At 37.9% G+C, this 17476-nt stretch overlaps 1 protein-coding gene across 4 annotated transcripts in view; it reads left to right on the top strand.

Annotated features, from left to right (window-relative positions):
* The window catches only part of LOC115215116 (E3 ubiquitin-protein ligase LRSAM1), a 90411-nt gene that overhangs the window by 52327 nt on the left and 20608 nt on the right, over positions 1-17476 (top strand). For all 4 annotated transcript variants that reach the window (XM_036505216.1, XM_036505214.1, XM_029784290.2 and 1 more), the window contains 8 exons: positions 2230-2448; positions 3340-3393; positions 6410-6454; positions 9454-9531; positions 12263-12331; positions 14655-14739; positions 15793-15957; positions 17140-17187. In XM_036505216.1, the coding sequence (XP_036361109.1) occupies positions 2245-2448; positions 3340-3393; positions 6410-6454; positions 9454-9531; positions 12263-12331; positions 14655-14739; positions 15793-15957; positions 17140-17187 (748 nt within the window). In that variant the 5' untranslated portion in view covers positions 2230-2244. The remainder of the gene's footprint in view (positions 1-2229; positions 2449-3339; positions 3394-6409; positions 6455-9453; positions 9532-12262; positions 12332-14654; positions 14740-15792; positions 15958-17139; positions 17188-17476) is intronic.

Below are 17476 nucleotides of genomic sequence, written 5' to 3'. Positions count from 1 at the left end.
TCAGGTGTCTTGGGGAAATTTCGAACCTGGGTTCTCATTCCTAAGGTATTTTTCGATGTTATTATTATTGTTGTTGTTGTTGTTATTGTTATTGTCCAGGTCACTACTTGGAATTGAACGCATATGGCATAGTTGTTAAGAGCACGGGATACTAACCCTAAGATTCCGAGTTCAATTCCAAGCAGTGACCTTAACAATAATAATAATAATAATAATAATGATGATAACATCGAAAAATACGTTAGGAATGAGAACCCAGGTTCGAAATTTCCCCAAGACACCTGATGAAGGCTGGAGAGTATATCAGCCGAAACGTTGTGTTAACAACAAACAAGATGAGGACAAAATATCCGTTGAATGTAAATAATGTACATAATTCCTCATCTCTTAAATATAGAACCGTATGATTTATTTTCCTTCTAGAAGCTATCAGAGAAATTACTTGAAGCAAGAAACTATATACTATATCACTTGTCACTGTTTGTAAAAGAGGTCATCTAGTAATTAACTCTTGGCTTGCTGTCTATCAGTTAATTCAGTCCCTTATCTACTGTTATCTTTAGCTACTTCCTACTGGCGTTTTTTTTTCTCATTAAGTCAAGCCAAGACAAGCCACATAAGGTCAAGGCCTGCTGCAGTTATTTATACGTTGTAGTTACTCTATTAACAAAATCTCATCACACTGATGGAAAGTCCTCCTTATTCAGTAATTTCACAAGTTATGTAATGCTACTTGTTTACTACATCTATACTAAAAGGAAGTTTATAAACACATTTGTATGTCTTTTGTATGACAGCAATGTGCTTATATGCCACACCTGGGATTCAGGTAAAATATATAACATTTGGTTCATTGGTCACAACTATTCCAATTACATAAAAATGTGTTCATGACTATTGTAGGTGCAGGCATGGCTGTGTCATTAAGAAGTTTGCTTTGTAACCATGTTGTTTCAGGTTCAGTCTTACTATGTGGCACCTTGAGCTAGTGTCTTCTGTTGTAGCCCTAGGCTGACTGATGACTTATGATGAGTGAATTTGGTAGATGGAAACTGTGTGGAAGCCTATCATATGGGGTAAAGAGTAAAGACCCCTCCTCCCCTCTTCAGTCATGAATGAACATAGGATTGCACCTAGAAAGTTCCCCACCGATGTACAAATCCAGGCAAGGTTGTTTATGGAAAACCAGCAATTGCCCATGCAACCCGGCCTTACCCTCTCCATGCCACCAATGTTATCCAGGGGAAAGGCAAATGCTGATTCAGCTTGGCACTGGTGAAGTCACAACTCATTCCTGCAGCTGAGTGAAGTGGAGCAACATGAAATAAAGTGTCTTGTTCAAGAGCACAACTCACAACCTGGTCCAGGAATTGAACTCACTACCTTGTGATTGTAAACCCAATGTTCTAAGCACTGAACTATGCACCTATCATATATACATCCATGTATGTATGAATGTATGTATGTATGTAATGTATGTATGTATGAATGAATGAATGAAAGAAAGAAAGAAGGAAAGAAGGAAGGTTTGAAAATTCAATTTTAAAGATGTTTATTGACTTGATTGGTTTCACTTTTTGAGAAAAAGATTGTCAAAAGTAAAATGTAAAGCTTTGTATTTTATTATTATTATCAAAGAATGTATAACCGTATTTTGATACTTTTGTGATAACCAGTACTTAACACAACAAAGATCATACAAAGCTTTACATTTTACTTTTGACGATCTTTTTCTAAAAAATTGAAACCGGTCAAGTCAATAAACATCTTTAAAATTGCATTTTCAAACCTTCTTGCATATATATTCCCACTTGTGCGGTACCTTACAACTTTACTTTGTTATATATAATATATATAGAGATAGATAGATGTCCATGTGTGTGTTTGTCCTCTCACTGCTCCACCACTTGACACTTGCTGTTGGCTTATTTATATCCCTATAATTTAGCTGTTCAGCAAATGTGACTGATAGCATAAGTATCAGGCTTTTTTTTTTTTTGACAAAACTATTCAAGGTGGTGCTCCAGCATGGCCACAGTCCAACGACTGAAACAACTAAAAGAAATGAAAGAAATCCTGTTCCCAAGATACATTAATTGTTTTGTTGTCTTTTGGGTTTTTTTTTTAACCAAAGGCATTCTTTTAAGCCAATCATTTACATTGAGTAATTAGTTTAGTGTATCTCAATGTTATTTTAGTGTATTTATTTTTTACATGTCTTTTACGCAGTTGCTGTGAAAGAGTATGGGCCAGAGACGCAGTAAATGTGCACCAGATCGTTTGCAAAATTCTTCATCAGATAGTGACCTTGATACTGACACAGGTGCTTCAAGCAGTTCTCGGAAACAATCGAAATCCTCTCTTCCTTCCCCAACTGATAAAAAGATGTCTTTCTTCCGGAAGCAAAGTGATGAAGCAAAGCGGCGGTTCGAATATCAGATGCATTTAGTGAGTATTTTTGACACTTTGCTATCTTTACTTCTTTGACCTTTTACCTTGTTATCAGTGATGTTCATTTAACTAATAGAATTAAATGGTTTTGGTTTTCGTGCCTGTCTTCATTATGGTCATGAACGTTGGGTAATGTCTGAAAGAGTATGATCATGAAGACCAGTGGCTGAATTGGGGTTCTCCCAAAGGATCTCTAGAGCAAAATTACTTGACAAGTTGCAAAGCTCGGAGATCAGAGAGTCTCTGCAGGTCTCTCTAGAGCAAGCTGCTATTGCTCCACATTGAAAGGTCATAGCTCCAATACTGTGGCCAGGTGATTATAGTGCCATGGGAAGGAATTGTATGACAGATTCTTCAAGGTGAGCCAACCAGCAACAGACATAAGGGTAGATCAAGAATGAGGTGTTTGGATACTAACCAGCGTTTCAGTTGGTCATGCTTTGGAAGCCAGCCAGAAGGTCTAATGACAGTTGCTTCTGACAGGACCCTACAGTGGAGATGCCTAAGGAGTCTACTTCCATGACACCCTCAAGAATAGCAGGTGGGGAAGATGTATGGATTATTAGAAACAATTATAAGAAAGGAAGATTGTTCCTCAATAACAATTTTTTTTATGCTGGCATAAACAAGTCCTGAAATTTCTACATTAAACTGACACTGTACTAAAATATCTTGTACTTATTTTATTGGCCATGGGTGCAGAAAAGCAAAATTTGATTCCAAAAGGATTTGAACTCAGTACATAGGAGTAAAGGACTAAATTCTGTAAAGTGTTTAGTCTGATACTTCACCCACTGTAATACTCGGTCAAGTTAAATATCAAAATGTGTGTATATGTATTAAAATTTTTATAGGTGTTTGTAACCTGCAAATCTCTTCTTTTCATAGGCAGAAGATAATCCAGAACCTATCTTTGATATTTCCAACAGTCAAATTAGTGAGGTAAAGGAAGATTTTCATGTTATTGTTATTGCTTGAAAATGTCATTCCCTTTTTCTTGTGTCATCGCTGATATTTAACTAACTTAGAATTAATCTGTATTTTGTGACCTTGAGCATATTTTCTTGCCAACAACTCCTTGTTTAACTTGAATACTTAATACTTAATAATGTTTTGTTTTTTTTCTACTACCACATGTGTGTGATTTACCATCAACAAATAAATTGTTATGTTTATAAAAGAAAAGATATTGCTTTCTGATATTTCTTACATCCACGTAAACACTTATATCCGATACACACTATCCTAGCCAATGTGGTATTGTCTTTCTATTTCCTGACCTGTTACACTGGTGATATTTCTGTCTATGATACACATCCAACTGTAGAAACCAGGCGAAAGCAGACATTGGAATTAGGTGTAGTCCTCTGGTTCACCAGCTACTATTGAACTGTCCAACCCATGCTAGCATGGAAAACAGATGATAAATGATAATGATGATTCATAAGAATAGGAACAGCACCAAGCATTGAAACTGTTGTCTTTGATACAATCTGTACCATGACAAGCTACTATTTATGTCGAAACACATTGAATTCCATAAAATACTTTGCCTGCTAAAATAACCACTGTTCTGCTCCAGTAAATAACTGACAGCGAGAAAGGAAAATGCTCAAACTGTCACACACATATCTCCAATATGATAAATCACCGCATGTAGCTGTACAAACTAAGATCTGCTGCCAGAAGAAAGCAATTTATCTGATCAGTTACCTTTGTGCTCTAAATTTACTTGATATGAATCATTTTCCATCAACTTTTTTTTTTTTTGGACTACATGACATACCTTAGACCAAACAAAAACTATTGATACTTTTCCTATAGTAAACTATTTTAAAATTCAAAATTTAGAAAAGATGTTCAAAACTATCGCTTATCTTTATTTTGTTAATTATAGGCACAGGTGTGACTGTGAGGTTAAGAAGCTTTCTTTCCAACCACATGGTTCTGGGTTCAGTCCCACCGCATGGCAGCTTGGGCAAGTGTCTTCTAGTATAGCCTTGGAGTGGATTTGATAGAGAGGGAAACTGAAAGAAGTCTGCCGTATATATATATATATATATATGCCAGCGCCGCCTTGAGTGACTTCCGTGGCCGTTGGCACATAAAAAGCACCTACTACACTCTCAGAGTGCTTGGCATTAGGAAGGGCATCCAGCTGTAGAAACACTGCCAGATCAGACTGGAGCCTGGTGCAGCCTCCTAGCTTCCCAGATCCCGATCAAACCATCCAACCCATGCTATCATGGAAAACGGATGTTAAATGATGATGATGATATGATAATGATAATAACATGAGGCTTTTGCCCAACATCTGTTGTCCATGCTGGCATGGGTTGGACGGTTTGACTGGGCTGGTACACTGGAAAGCTGCACCAGTCTCCAGTCTGATTTGGCATGGATTTCCGAGAGTGTAATGGGTGTGTTTACGTACCAATTTGCATGACACTGGTATCTGCCATGACTGCGATTTTGCTTGGCTTCATGGGTCTTCTTCTCAAGCACGACATAATGCCAAAGGTCTTGGCTATTGCCTCCATGAGGCCCAACAATCAAAAGGAATGTTGGGCCTCACGGAGGCAATAACTACCCACCATGGCCACAGTTTAATGACTGAAACAAGTAAAAGATAAAAGATACTTGCATGTAACAAAATTATGAATATTATATTTTTCAAGACGTTCAAGTACAGATTTTTCCAAAGCCTTAAATGATGTTTTTAAAAATCTAAATTATACCTATATACCCCTTGTGGCACACTAATGCACCATGAGGCACCAACTGAAAACCACTGATGATTTCAAGTGGGTCTACACAACAATATTAACCAATAATGTAAAAATGTGTAAGGCAATGTTCTAATATTTCTTAAGGCATACAGAGGTGTCAGATGTTGGGAAAATAATAATAAGTGAACTGATGAATATAGTAAACACATTATCTGGCACCACTGAAATAGTGATGATGATGATAACTTCATTACTGACAATTGTCCAGTTATTAATGTCACTTTGAGTTTACAGGCAAAAAGTTTGTACTGTTGTTGTTTTTGTTGCAGTGGCCTAGGCTGTTATAATGACATTTCATGTTACAGTTGGTTGCTATGGTGACTATTAATACTAGCAGGAATTCAGTAGCATAAAAAAAAAAAATCAATGTGAACAGAAATAAACATTATCTGATGATGGGTGATATTAATAAGGACAGTGATGATGGTGATGGTGGTGGCAGTGGCGGTGGTGGCAGTGGTAACTATGACTTTGAAGATAATGGTGATGAGTATAGTTATGATGATGATGAAGATTATGTGCAAATATGTTGGTAGTGACAATAGGGATAACAGTAATGATGATAGAAAAAATGTGACAGCAACAATGGTTACTTCTCCTCCTCCTCTTTCTCCTTCCTTATCTTTTTAATTCCCTCCTCTTCGTCTCCTCTTTTGCCTCCCCTCTTTCTCCTTCCTTCTTTTCTTCATTCCCTCCTCCTCTTCTATATCTCCTCCTTTTCTTTGTCCTCTTCTACATCCCTACCTAGTCTTCTTCGTTCCCCTCCTTCTTTCTCCCCTCTTCTATGTTCCCCCTTCTTCTTTTTCATCTCCTCCTCTTCTGTTTTGTCCCCTCCTTTTCATCCTCTCCTCTTTTTCTTCTTTGTCCCCTCTTTTTCAACCCCCTCCACTCTTCCTCCTCTTCTTTCTCCCCTTCTTCCTCCACTTCTTTCTCCCCTCTTCCCCCTTTCCCCTTCTTTCTCCTTCTCCTCACCATCCAACTTTGCTTTTCATTCCTTTCACGATCGATAAATTAAGTACCAGTTTCATACTGGGGTCGATCTAATCGACTGGCCTTCTTCCCAAGAATTTCGGGCCTGCTGCCTAGTGTAAATGATAAAAAAATTAGCAATGATAATAATTATAATAATAATAAAACACCATTCTGATTCTTATAATGTCTATTTCCAGATCCCTTCCAATGTGTTCTCTCTCTGTAAAGTCCTGAACAAAGAGGTAAGACATGATTTGATCAGCTTAAAGAAATATTGAGTAAAGTTGTTACTATATTTGCTATTGCTGTTTAGCTCAGATCAGCCCTGCTTTCAGCTGACCTATGACTAGGCCTTCAGCATTCAGATTACTCTGTCAAACGTAATACTTATTTATTACTATTCTTTTTAATTAATTATATAATAATGAAATTACTGTGTATAGGCGCAGGAGTGGCTGTGTGGTAAGTAGCTTGCTTACCAACCACATGGTTCCGGGTTCAGTCCCACTGCGCGGCACCTTGGGCAAGTGTCTTCTACTATAGCCTCGGGCTGACCAAAGCCTTGTGAGTGGATTTGGTAGACGGAAACTGAAAGAAGCCCGTCGTATATATATATATATATATATATATATATATATATATATATGTATGTGTATGTATATGTTTGTGTATCTGTGTTTGTACCCCCAACATCGCTTGACAACTGATGCTGGTGTGCTTATGTCCCTGTCACTTAGTGGTTCAGCAAGAGAAACCAATAGAATAGGTACTAGGCTTACAAAGAATAAGTCCTGGGGTCAATTTGCTCGACTAAAGGCAGTACACCAGCATGGCCACAGTCAAATGACTGAAACAAATAAAACAATATAGTGCTCAGGTGCGCTACACTCATCAAAGGTAGATGTACAGTACATAGAATTACATACAAAAATCAGGAAAGTGAACAGAGTATGAGTCATGATATACACGTGTGTATGCATATAGAGTGGAGATATCAAGTGTAGCATGAGTGAATTTCAGGAAGCTTGGAGATTTTAGAGGATGCAGTGTCTGGGCAACTGACAACTGATGCAGGTAGTTTGTTCCATGCTTCAGCAACTCTGAATGTGAAAACGTGTCTCTGAGTCATGGGAGCTGTGCTGTTTTCTGACTTTGTAGACATGCCCACGTGTGTTAGACACATGCATTGTCTCATAGCTTTGTGATTTCCACAGTGTGATTGTTTATTTTTAGAATGACATGGATCTGGTTGGTTTGAATATGAAACAGGTAGAATTTTTAGGCTATGTGTATCTAGGACACATTGTCCAATGTGTCCGTTTTACTGTCCTTTCTCAACCCTTTTAATATAGGTACAGGCATGGCTGTGTGGTTAAGACGCTTGCTTTGCCACTATATAATTTTGGGTTCAGCCCTTCTGTGCAGCACCACGGGCTAGTGTCTTCTACTATAGCACTGGATCAACCAATGCCTAGCAAGTGATTTTGGCTGATGGAAACTATGTGGAAGCTCATCATATATATATGTGTGTGTGTGTGTGTCTGTTTGTTTATTCTCCATCATCACTTAATAACTGGTTTCCTTTTATGTCCCTGTAACTTAGCAGTTCAGCAAAAGAGACTGATAGAATAAGTGCCAAACTTCAAATAAGTACTGGGAGTGTAGTGATTCTCAATCAAGGTCCACATATGATGTTGTTGTTAAAATTTATGTGCAATAAATTGGTAATAATTCTACAATATATGACTTTTTATGCAATTCCTAATAATAGGTGCAGGCGTGGCTGTGTGGTAAGAAACTTGCTTCCCAACCACATGGTTCCAAGTTCAGTCCCACTGTGTGGTACCTCAGGCAAGTGCCTTCTACTATAGCCTTGAGCCAACCAAAGCTTTTGGTAGACGAAAACTGAAAGAAGCCTGTCATTATGTGTCTGTATTTGTCCCTCTCCTATAACTGCTTGACAACTGGTGTTGGTGTGTTTATGTCCCCGTAATTTAGCAGTTCAGCAAAAGAGACTGAAAGAATAAGTACTAGGCTTAAAAAATAAGTTCTGTGGTTGATTTGTTCAACTAAAACCCTTCAAGGCAGTGCTCCAGCATGGCCACAGTCAAATGACTGAAACACATAAAAGAGTAAATGAGTTATATTTAATTATAAAAATACAGTCGGATTTTTTTCTATATACATCAAATGATTTTGGAAGTCCTGCTGAGTAAAATAAGGATCGGGGGGAGTGGGTCTATCGGCAAAAAAGTGGTTGAGAACTACTGAACTAAAACCTTTAGGGCAATGCTCCAGCATGGCCATAGTTCAATGACTGAAACAAGTGGAAGATAAATGTCTAAGACTCATGTTCAGTTAGACTGAATAGCACTTTGGGTTGTTGTCTTCTACAAAAGCTTTGGACCAACTGATGCCTTGTGAGTGGGATTCATAGATAAAAACTGTATGGAAGCCTGTTATTTATATGTGTGTGTGTCTGTGTATTTGTGAGTGTGCAGGAAGTTGTCATTCCTGCTCTTTCTCAAGATACCATCTGAGCCACAAAAAAACCCCCAATGTCATCATGTTTACATTCCCAGCGAACATCTTTGTTGTGGTTGTGGTGGCATGTCCTTCATGAGAGCTATACTAGCAGAGGGCAAGATCTTGGTAGGGCTTCCCATGCTGGACAGGTTAAAGAATGTAGGCCAAACCACTATGGACCACCAAAAGTGGGTTTGCATAGGGCCAACACCGCTACTTAGAAAAATATAAGGTTGCAAAAAATCGACAAGACCTGGGAGGGTAAGGCATTCCCCTTAGGGAAGCATATGACATGATGTAGCAAAATCTGAGAAAAAGCTGCAAGGTCGACTTTCCTTCAATAGCCAGAGGTTCAATACTGAGGCAGAGCTTAAGTAATCATTAGAATATGTCAATTTGGATTTAGTTGTTGTTTTAATCTTTTGTCAGCCCTGATTTAGTTGATGTATGATTAGAGACATTCTGCCTCTGACCATTCCACAGTGCTATCAAAACTACTGTTCAATGTGTCCTCCCTTTTTTTTTGCATAGTAGAGTGTAATTTGCAGGAGACTTGGCTGCTATTTCATGCATTGAACTTCCCTCATTATCTTGCTTTGAGTGTCAGTTATAGATTGAATGAAAAAAAAAACTTTATTGTATTGATGCATTTCCCAAGTTGTATTTAGATTTTTTTTTGTTTTTACTTTCTAAAAGAATATTTTTATCACTTCAGATTTTGTTGCTTCATGATAATTGGTTAACGTCTCTAAAAGCTGGTGATTGTGGAATGAGTGATTTGGTAAAAATTCGGGTAAGTCATACTTTCATATCTTTTGTTTATAATGTATGTGGTGAGAGAGAGAGAGAGTGTATGTGTACTGTAGCTCTTGGCCTAGAGTTTCTGTGAATCCAACTGAATTTCTATACCTTCACATTTTCATCATCATCATCATCGTTTAGCGTCCGTTTTCCATGCTAGCATGGGTTGGACGGTTCTACTGGGGTCTGTGAAGCCAGAAGGCTTCATCAGGCCCAGTCAAATCTGGCAGTGTTTCTACGGCTGGATGTCCTTCCTAACGCCAATGCCCTTCCTAACGCCAGTTTTAATAACTTGCAATTCTTGAAATTCATAATCCATATCAATTAATTTTTAGTGTACAATACTTGTGATATAGTTTGTAGCTTAAGAAAACCGTATTGTACTACTACTAAAAATAATATTAAAAGATATAACCATGTATCTCCTTTACTCCATGACACCTATTTCTGACCCTGTATTCATACTCTAACTTCCCATAACTTGGCACAAAGTGATGGAAAGTTACATGACTTTGATTGTTGGTTAGAAATGTCAAGGATTTCCACCATTCCTTGAGTAAAACAGCTTGTCAAATACATGTACAGGAAGCACATTGAAATAGGGCTCAGGGAAATAAAATCATCATCATCATCATCATCATCATCATTTAGCATCCGCTTTCCATGCTAGCATGGGTTGGACGGTTCAACTGGGGTCTGGGAAGCCAGAAGGCAGCAACTAGGCCCAGTCTGATCTGGCAATGTTTCTGCGGCTGGATGCCCTTCCTAACGCCAACCACTCCGTGAGTGTAGTGGGTGCTTTTTATGTGCCAGACAAGGCTGGCAAACGGCCACGATCGGATGGTGCTTTTTATGTGCCACCGGCATGGGGGCCAGGCGAGGCTGGCAACAGCCACGATCGGATGGTGCTTTTTACGTGCACCATCCGATAAAAATAAAAAACACACCTACACATTGCATCTATTTAATATCCAACGTGGGTACTTTGAAAATACCCACCAGAGTCACAACCATGTCCTACATACTTATAGGCTGCCCTTTGGTATAACATAGCACTCATTCAGCTATCCTGCCAAGGGTACAGTGAAGTCATGGGACTGCAGCACTGTAGATTGTGAAGAGGCAGTGAAAGAGATAAACTGATTCATTCTTATATTGATGCTGAGCAGAGGAATCCTAGAAGACCAAGCTCTATCAAGAGAATAACTGCAGTGCATATATAGGGGTGGCATCCATGGTTGTGTAATCAGCTAATGAAAGACTCATTGTGACTCAAGCTCCCAATTCAAATAATAAAATTGGATGAATCACAACAGAGAGTCATGGGAATCTGTGCAAGCAGTATGACTGGATAGATATCCAACACACTTCTACTACACTTACCATTACTCAGCCTTATATGATGTGGGGTAGCCATGTATCTCTTCTATAGCAAGATACCTCTGTGTGTCCCTCTATTATATTTTAGTCTCTCAAACCTGACATTCAGCCCCTTCCCCATTTCTAATACTCCTTCCTCACTTAAATCATAAGATCTTTTTTCCTTTTCTATTCTTTTATTGTTTTGCAACTTAGTGATCCCACTTGTGCTGGTGGCATAAAAACAAAGCACCCAGTATACACATTGTAGGGTGGTCGACATTGGGAAGGGTATCCAACTGTAGAAAACATGCCAGAGCTTTCATTGAAGCTTGACATGGCCCTGTGGCTCACCAGATCTTGTCAAACTGTTCAACCCATGCCAACAGGGAAAGCAGACATCAAATGATGATGATGATGATTCTCTCCTGCCATCATCCATAACATTATGTAGTGATGCTGGCTCTCATGTGATCTTTCACTCAACACTTTACTTCTGTCAACATCCTGACACACAAATAGAGAGATCTATTTCCTTAATGCTCATTCACTCGTAACTAATTCTCTAACATTCCACAAGAACTACTCTGCATTTTGAAGGGAAAAATTGTACATCCCTTTCTTTCGCTAACATGACAAGCTCTCAGAAATTTTGGATTTAGCCAAGCATGTTTAAGTGAAGAGCTATGTTTAAATTGTTGTTGTTTAGCCCCGAGTCAGTCCTGATCAAGTGGATCTATGGTCAAAAATATTCTAACAATAACCATCTATTTTATACATTTATACATAGGCGCAGGAGTGGCTGTGTGGTAAGTAGCTTGCTTACCAACCACATGGTTCCGGGCAAGTGTCTTCTACTATAGCCTCGGGCTGACCAAAGCCTTGTGAGTGGATTTGGTAGGCAGAAACTGAAAGAAGCCTGTCGTATATATGTATATATATGTATGTGTGTATCTATGTTTGTCCCTCCAACATCGCTTGACAACCAATGCTGGTGTGTTTACGTCCCCGTAACTTAGCGGTTCGGCAAAAGAGACTGATAGAATAAGTACTAGACTTACGAAGAATAAGTTCTGGGGTTGATTTGCTTGACTAAAGGCGGTGCTCCAGTATGGCCACAGTCAATGACTGAAACAAGTAAAAGAGTAAAAGGGTATATATATCCTTCACTACAATGTTCTCAGTTTTCTTCCTTTTTTTAAAAAAATAGATAGCCGGATATGATTTGAGGGAATTTCTTTGCTTTTTCAAACAGATTGAATGACCATGTAAAGGTTCCATCATTGATTTGAATGTTTGAATTGTTCATATATATATATCATATGTGTATCTAATTGTTTATCTTCTTTGCCATTTACTCCCAGGTACTTGATGCACACAATAATTCTATCAAACATCTACCAGAAAATATTGACCAGGTCCGCAGCTTACAGGTAAATAGAAATGTTGCTGTTGTCTTTTAAGGAATATGAATGATTACATTATAATATTCTTTATGTTGCTGTTAAGCCCCAGGTGAACTGTAACAGAACAGACCTATAATCAAAAAGTATTTCAGCTGTGACCATCCCATCCTTTTAAAGATATCTAGTACTTCTTTATCTAATGTGTTCATTAGATGGCAGGATATAATTAAAAAGAGATTTGGCTGGTATTTCTAGCTTCTTGAGCAGCTGTATTTATCATAATAGTGTTATTGTAACACATAAGGTCGGTTTACAAAATTGGCATTGTGCCATTTGAGAAATTTGTGTCATGCACACAAACTAAATCATATAGAAGGTTTACTCAAATAGTTTGGTATTCAGGTGTAAGAGAGTATATTCAGCATTGTTCCAAAATAATTTTGGTGTTAGTCCAAATACATACAGGTGACAATTTCAGTCTAATTGGATTTCAACAGCTCCAGTGAAATGAGGACCATGCATGCCATTTCTCATTTACATTATTTATGCTTTAGTTGATATCCAGGTTAAATCATCTGGTGGCATAGATTTAGCAAGTAGTTTTTACTAAAAAATTATGTAACACACAATAATCATCACTGGGATCAGGTTGAGCTTGCTTGCGTTCTCATGCTTCTGATCCTCCACCCATCTCTTGTCTTCCATGCCATATGGTGGCTTTTCTCAGTGACATCCTGTATCATATGTAAACTAATTGACATACGTTTTTGCAAGTTGGTCATTGCATATATGACTATTTTGAGGTGTCCATTGGAAGTTCTCAACTTAGTAACTCCTCCTTATGTGTCCAGCACTGCTCAGCAAAGTCACCTCTGTTTTTTTCTAATGATGTTTGCTACTTTAAGAAGTTTATTGTATCTTCCCTTGGTGATGTTTTCTTTCCTAGGTACATTATAAATAGCACCACAGATTGGCTCCCATGCTGGTGGCACATGGAAAGCACCATTCAAGTGTGATCGTTGCCAGCGTTGCCTTACCAGCACATATGTCGGTGGCATGTGAAAGACAACATTTGAGCGTGGTCATTGCCAGTGCCGCTGAACTGGATCCCATGCAGGTAGCATGTAAAAAACACCTTTTGAGCATGGTTGTTGTCAGAACTGCCTGACTGGCCCTCATGCCGGTGACATGTAAAAGCACCCACTACACTCTCAGAGTGGTTGACATTAGGAAGGGCATCAAGCTGTAGAAACTTTGCCAGATCAGATTGAGCCTGGTGCAGCCTCTGGCTCACCAGTCATCAGTCAAACCATCCAACCCATGCCAGCATGGAAAGCGGATGTTAAACGATGATAATGTAGTGTACACATGTTGGTGCCACCCCAACATAGTTTCAAAGCTTTTGGTTAGTGTTCAGTTGAAAGAATCAGAGATAAAGTGCAAAATATTTTGGCTAGCCTACGGAATCCTCTGAGAAAGGGGAGATACAGTAGTGATGTTCTACAAAAACACTTGAGCTAAAATGCACTTACCTGATGGGGCCACAGAATTTTCTAACTATCTACTTATTGATGTTTTACAAAGAGACAACCTTGCACTTTTCTTTTTATTCTCTTAACTGTCCTCTGCAGCTCAGTAGAATACAAGGAATATGGCTTTACCCTCACAAAATCAAGAAGTTCCAGATATCCAGCCTTCACAATAACAGATGCAGAATAAATATGCTCATGAATTAGTCTTAATGTGAGATACAAATGCTGAGGCTAATACCATACTTCACAGTCTGGAAGGTGCTGCAGTTGGCATTGGTTTGTGTGTTAGTGCTAGAAAAATGGCCTCATTATTGGGAAACTTGATATAATCAGCAATTTTTTTCATTTACTTAGTTGCTTAATTACAAAGGCAGAAATTAAGCTACTTATACATATTAGCTTCAAAATTTGGCACAAGGCCAGCAAGCGCAGTGGAGGGCTTAAGTCAATTACATCGACCCCAATGTTCAACTGGTACTTATTTTATCAACCCTGAAAGGTTGAAAGACAAAGTCAACCTCAGCAGAATTTGAAATCAGAACATAAATACAGACAAAATGCCACTAAGCATTTTTTCCCAGCATGCTATAGATTCTGCCATCTCATCACCTGAAGCTACATATACATAAAGCTATGGTAGCATTATATAGAAATCTAACTTGAAAGAAAATCTGAAAAAGAACTTCTGCTGTATAATGGTTGACTCTGTTGCTTTGAGGCAGACCTGAACACACCATAGAGCATAGAATTTCATTTATTTATTTGGTCTTGCTCTGAAATAATCTACTAAATCATATTTCTTTCTCACTCTCTTCTAGGTTTTAAATTTAGAAGGCAACAAGTTGAAGAAAATCCCAGAGTCCATTGGAAATTTAAAGTTTTTACAGTCTTTAAATCTCAAAGGTAATTTTTCTTGTTGGTTGTTATTAATTTTTTTATTTTTGTTTTGTGATTAAAAAATTTTCATTGATTTATGTTGTTCATATACAGTAACTTGCACCAATGTACCTTATGCTTATGTAAATACAATGCGCAAAACTACAACTAGTGAACACCTACCTCAGAAACAGCTGTAAAGAGTTTAACATAATATTACTTATTAAGAGTTTTAGAGAAAACTATGTTTGCGGTAAAGAGTTGATGTATGTGGTGTGTTTGTAGATGTGTACTCAAACATGGGTGTATGTATTTTTATGAATGTGTATATTGTGTGATATGATGAATATGCTTCTGAATATACTCACATGTGTGTGTGTTGTTGCATGAAACACTCTGTTTTATATGTTTATATAGATGTTACTGCTGTATATATGGATTTATTATTAAAACACAAATATATTAAAGGAATATTGTTATATATAGGCATAGGAGTGGCTGTGTGGTAAGTAGCTTCCTTACCGACCACATGGTTCCCGGTTCAGTCCCACTGCATGGTACCTTGGGCAAGTGTCTTCTACTATAGCCTTGGGCCGACCAAAGCCTTATGAGTGGATTTGGTAAATGGAAACTGAAAGAAGCCCCTTCTATGTATATATATGTGTGTTTGTCCCCCAACATCGCTTGACAACCGATGCTGGTGTGTTTACATCCCCATAACATAGCGGTTTGGCAAAAGAGACCGATAGAATAAGTACTAGGCTTACAAAGAATAAGTCCTGGGGTCAATATGCTTGACTAAAGGCGGTGCTCCAGCATGGCCACAGTCAAATGACTGAAACAAGTAAAAGAGTAAGAGTAAAGAGTATACATATTCTTTTTTATGTGATACATTTTTTTTTTAAGATGGCAGGGTGTGATTTGTGAAAAATTTAATTAGTGTCTCTATCATTGCTAAGTCTTTAGGCTCATTGCTAAGTTAGTTGTTAGCATCTGTATTGATTATATTGTATGTTGTATTGTTTTTCTGCTGGTTAGGTCAATGGTTCTAACAAATGCATGTTTTCTTATGTATTGCAGGAAATAAATTAAAAGAAATCCCCACCAGTCTATGCAATTTATCGTCCCTCCGAACTCTTGACCTCTCCAACAACCAATTAACTAATCTGCCAACTGAATTGTGGAAATTGCGTGCTTTAGAGAACTTGCTTGTGGATGCCGCAAATATGGTCCATCCACCTGCAGGTAAGACATCAACTACATCCTTTTAGGATCAATGAAATAAGAACCAGCCAAATGTTGAGATTGATTTCATTTACTGTTCGTTCCCAGAAAATACATTACCTTATCCAACGTTAGGAAATCATCATCATCATCATCATCATCACTGTCACCATCACCACCACCACCAGCTTCTTCTTCTTCTTCTTCTTCTTCTTCTTCTTCTTCTTCTTCTTCTTCTTCTTCTTCTTCTTCTTCTTCTTCTTCTTTCTTCTTCTTCTTCTTCTTCTTCTTCTTCTTCTTCTTCTTCTTCTTCTTCTTCTTCTTCTTCTCATTATTATTAGTGCAGTGAAAGTGAGTAAACTATACGAAGCCCAGTATACCCATCATGACTACCCGTCTGATAAGGGTACACCAGGCACATGCATCACAGCCACATATGTGCGACATGGCTATCTCATATCAAGATTAATGGCGCATAACCTTGCAGATGGGACCCAGTTAGAATTATCTTCAGGTTGAGTAGCCCATCCCATTCAAAAGGTCCCTGAATAAGGGTTGTTTGAGGATGATGAACAAAACATGCATGTTTCCAGAGGTGAATTATTCAAACCCCAAAGAATTCCTCTCAACACATGGCTATGATGCCTCCCCCACTACTTCTGCTCTAGATCAGAGATGCACATATCGTCAGCCACTAAGGGACATGCTCAACTGGTTATGGTCAAACAACTGACAAGCAAATCTGTAGTATTGAGCAGAGTATTTGCTATAGCCCATCTTTTATACCAAGACAAAATAATGTACATGATAACACTTCCAATCATTTAAGATCAGAAGCCATGAAAGCTACTGCATGGTACTGCATCAGGGCGTTTATTATTATTATTATTATTATTATTAGTAGTAGTAGTAGTAGTAGTAGTATTAGTATTACTATTACTATTATTATTATTATTATTATTATTATTATTATTATTGAGGCAGTGAGTTTGTAGAATCATTAGCACGCCAGGCAAAATGCTTAGTGGTATTCCATGGGGGTTGACTTTACCTTTCGTCTTTTCAGGGTCGATGAAATAAGTGCCAGTTATGCACTGGGGTTGATGTAATTGACTAGTCTCCTCCCTCCAAATTTCAGGTCTTGTGCCTATAGTAGAAAGGATTATTATCATTATTATCATTATTTTTTATTTCATTTTACAGAGGTTTGTTCCCAAGGTACTGAAGCAATTATGAAATTCCTTTGCTCAGGTGAGACTAATCTTCATTTTTTTTTTCTCATTTTCTTTTTCTAAATTTCAGTTTATAATTTCAAATAAAGAATTGATATAGACAAGGAGATGCAGTGTCACAGCCCACCTCTTGGCTCATTAATAGTAAATTCTTTTATCATGCAAACAAAGATTTGAACTCTTTCTACTGTTTTCAGTACTAGTTTATAATTAATTTTGTTAGCATTTGCTATATGAGAGCAACAGTGTCATACTCGTCTTAATAAGATGAGTGGTTAACATGTGAGAGACTGTGTTTGTAGAAGTGG

The sequence above is a fragment of the Octopus sinensis genome, linkage group LG8 (assembly GCF_006345805.1).
Source record: "Octopus sinensis linkage group LG8, ASM634580v1, whole genome shotgun sequence".
NCBI lineage: Eukaryota > Metazoa > Mollusca > Cephalopoda > Octopoda > Octopodidae > Octopus > Octopus sinensis.
The sequence above is the reverse complement of the archived record's forward strand: the minus strand, read 5'-3'. Positions and strand labels throughout refer to the sequence as shown.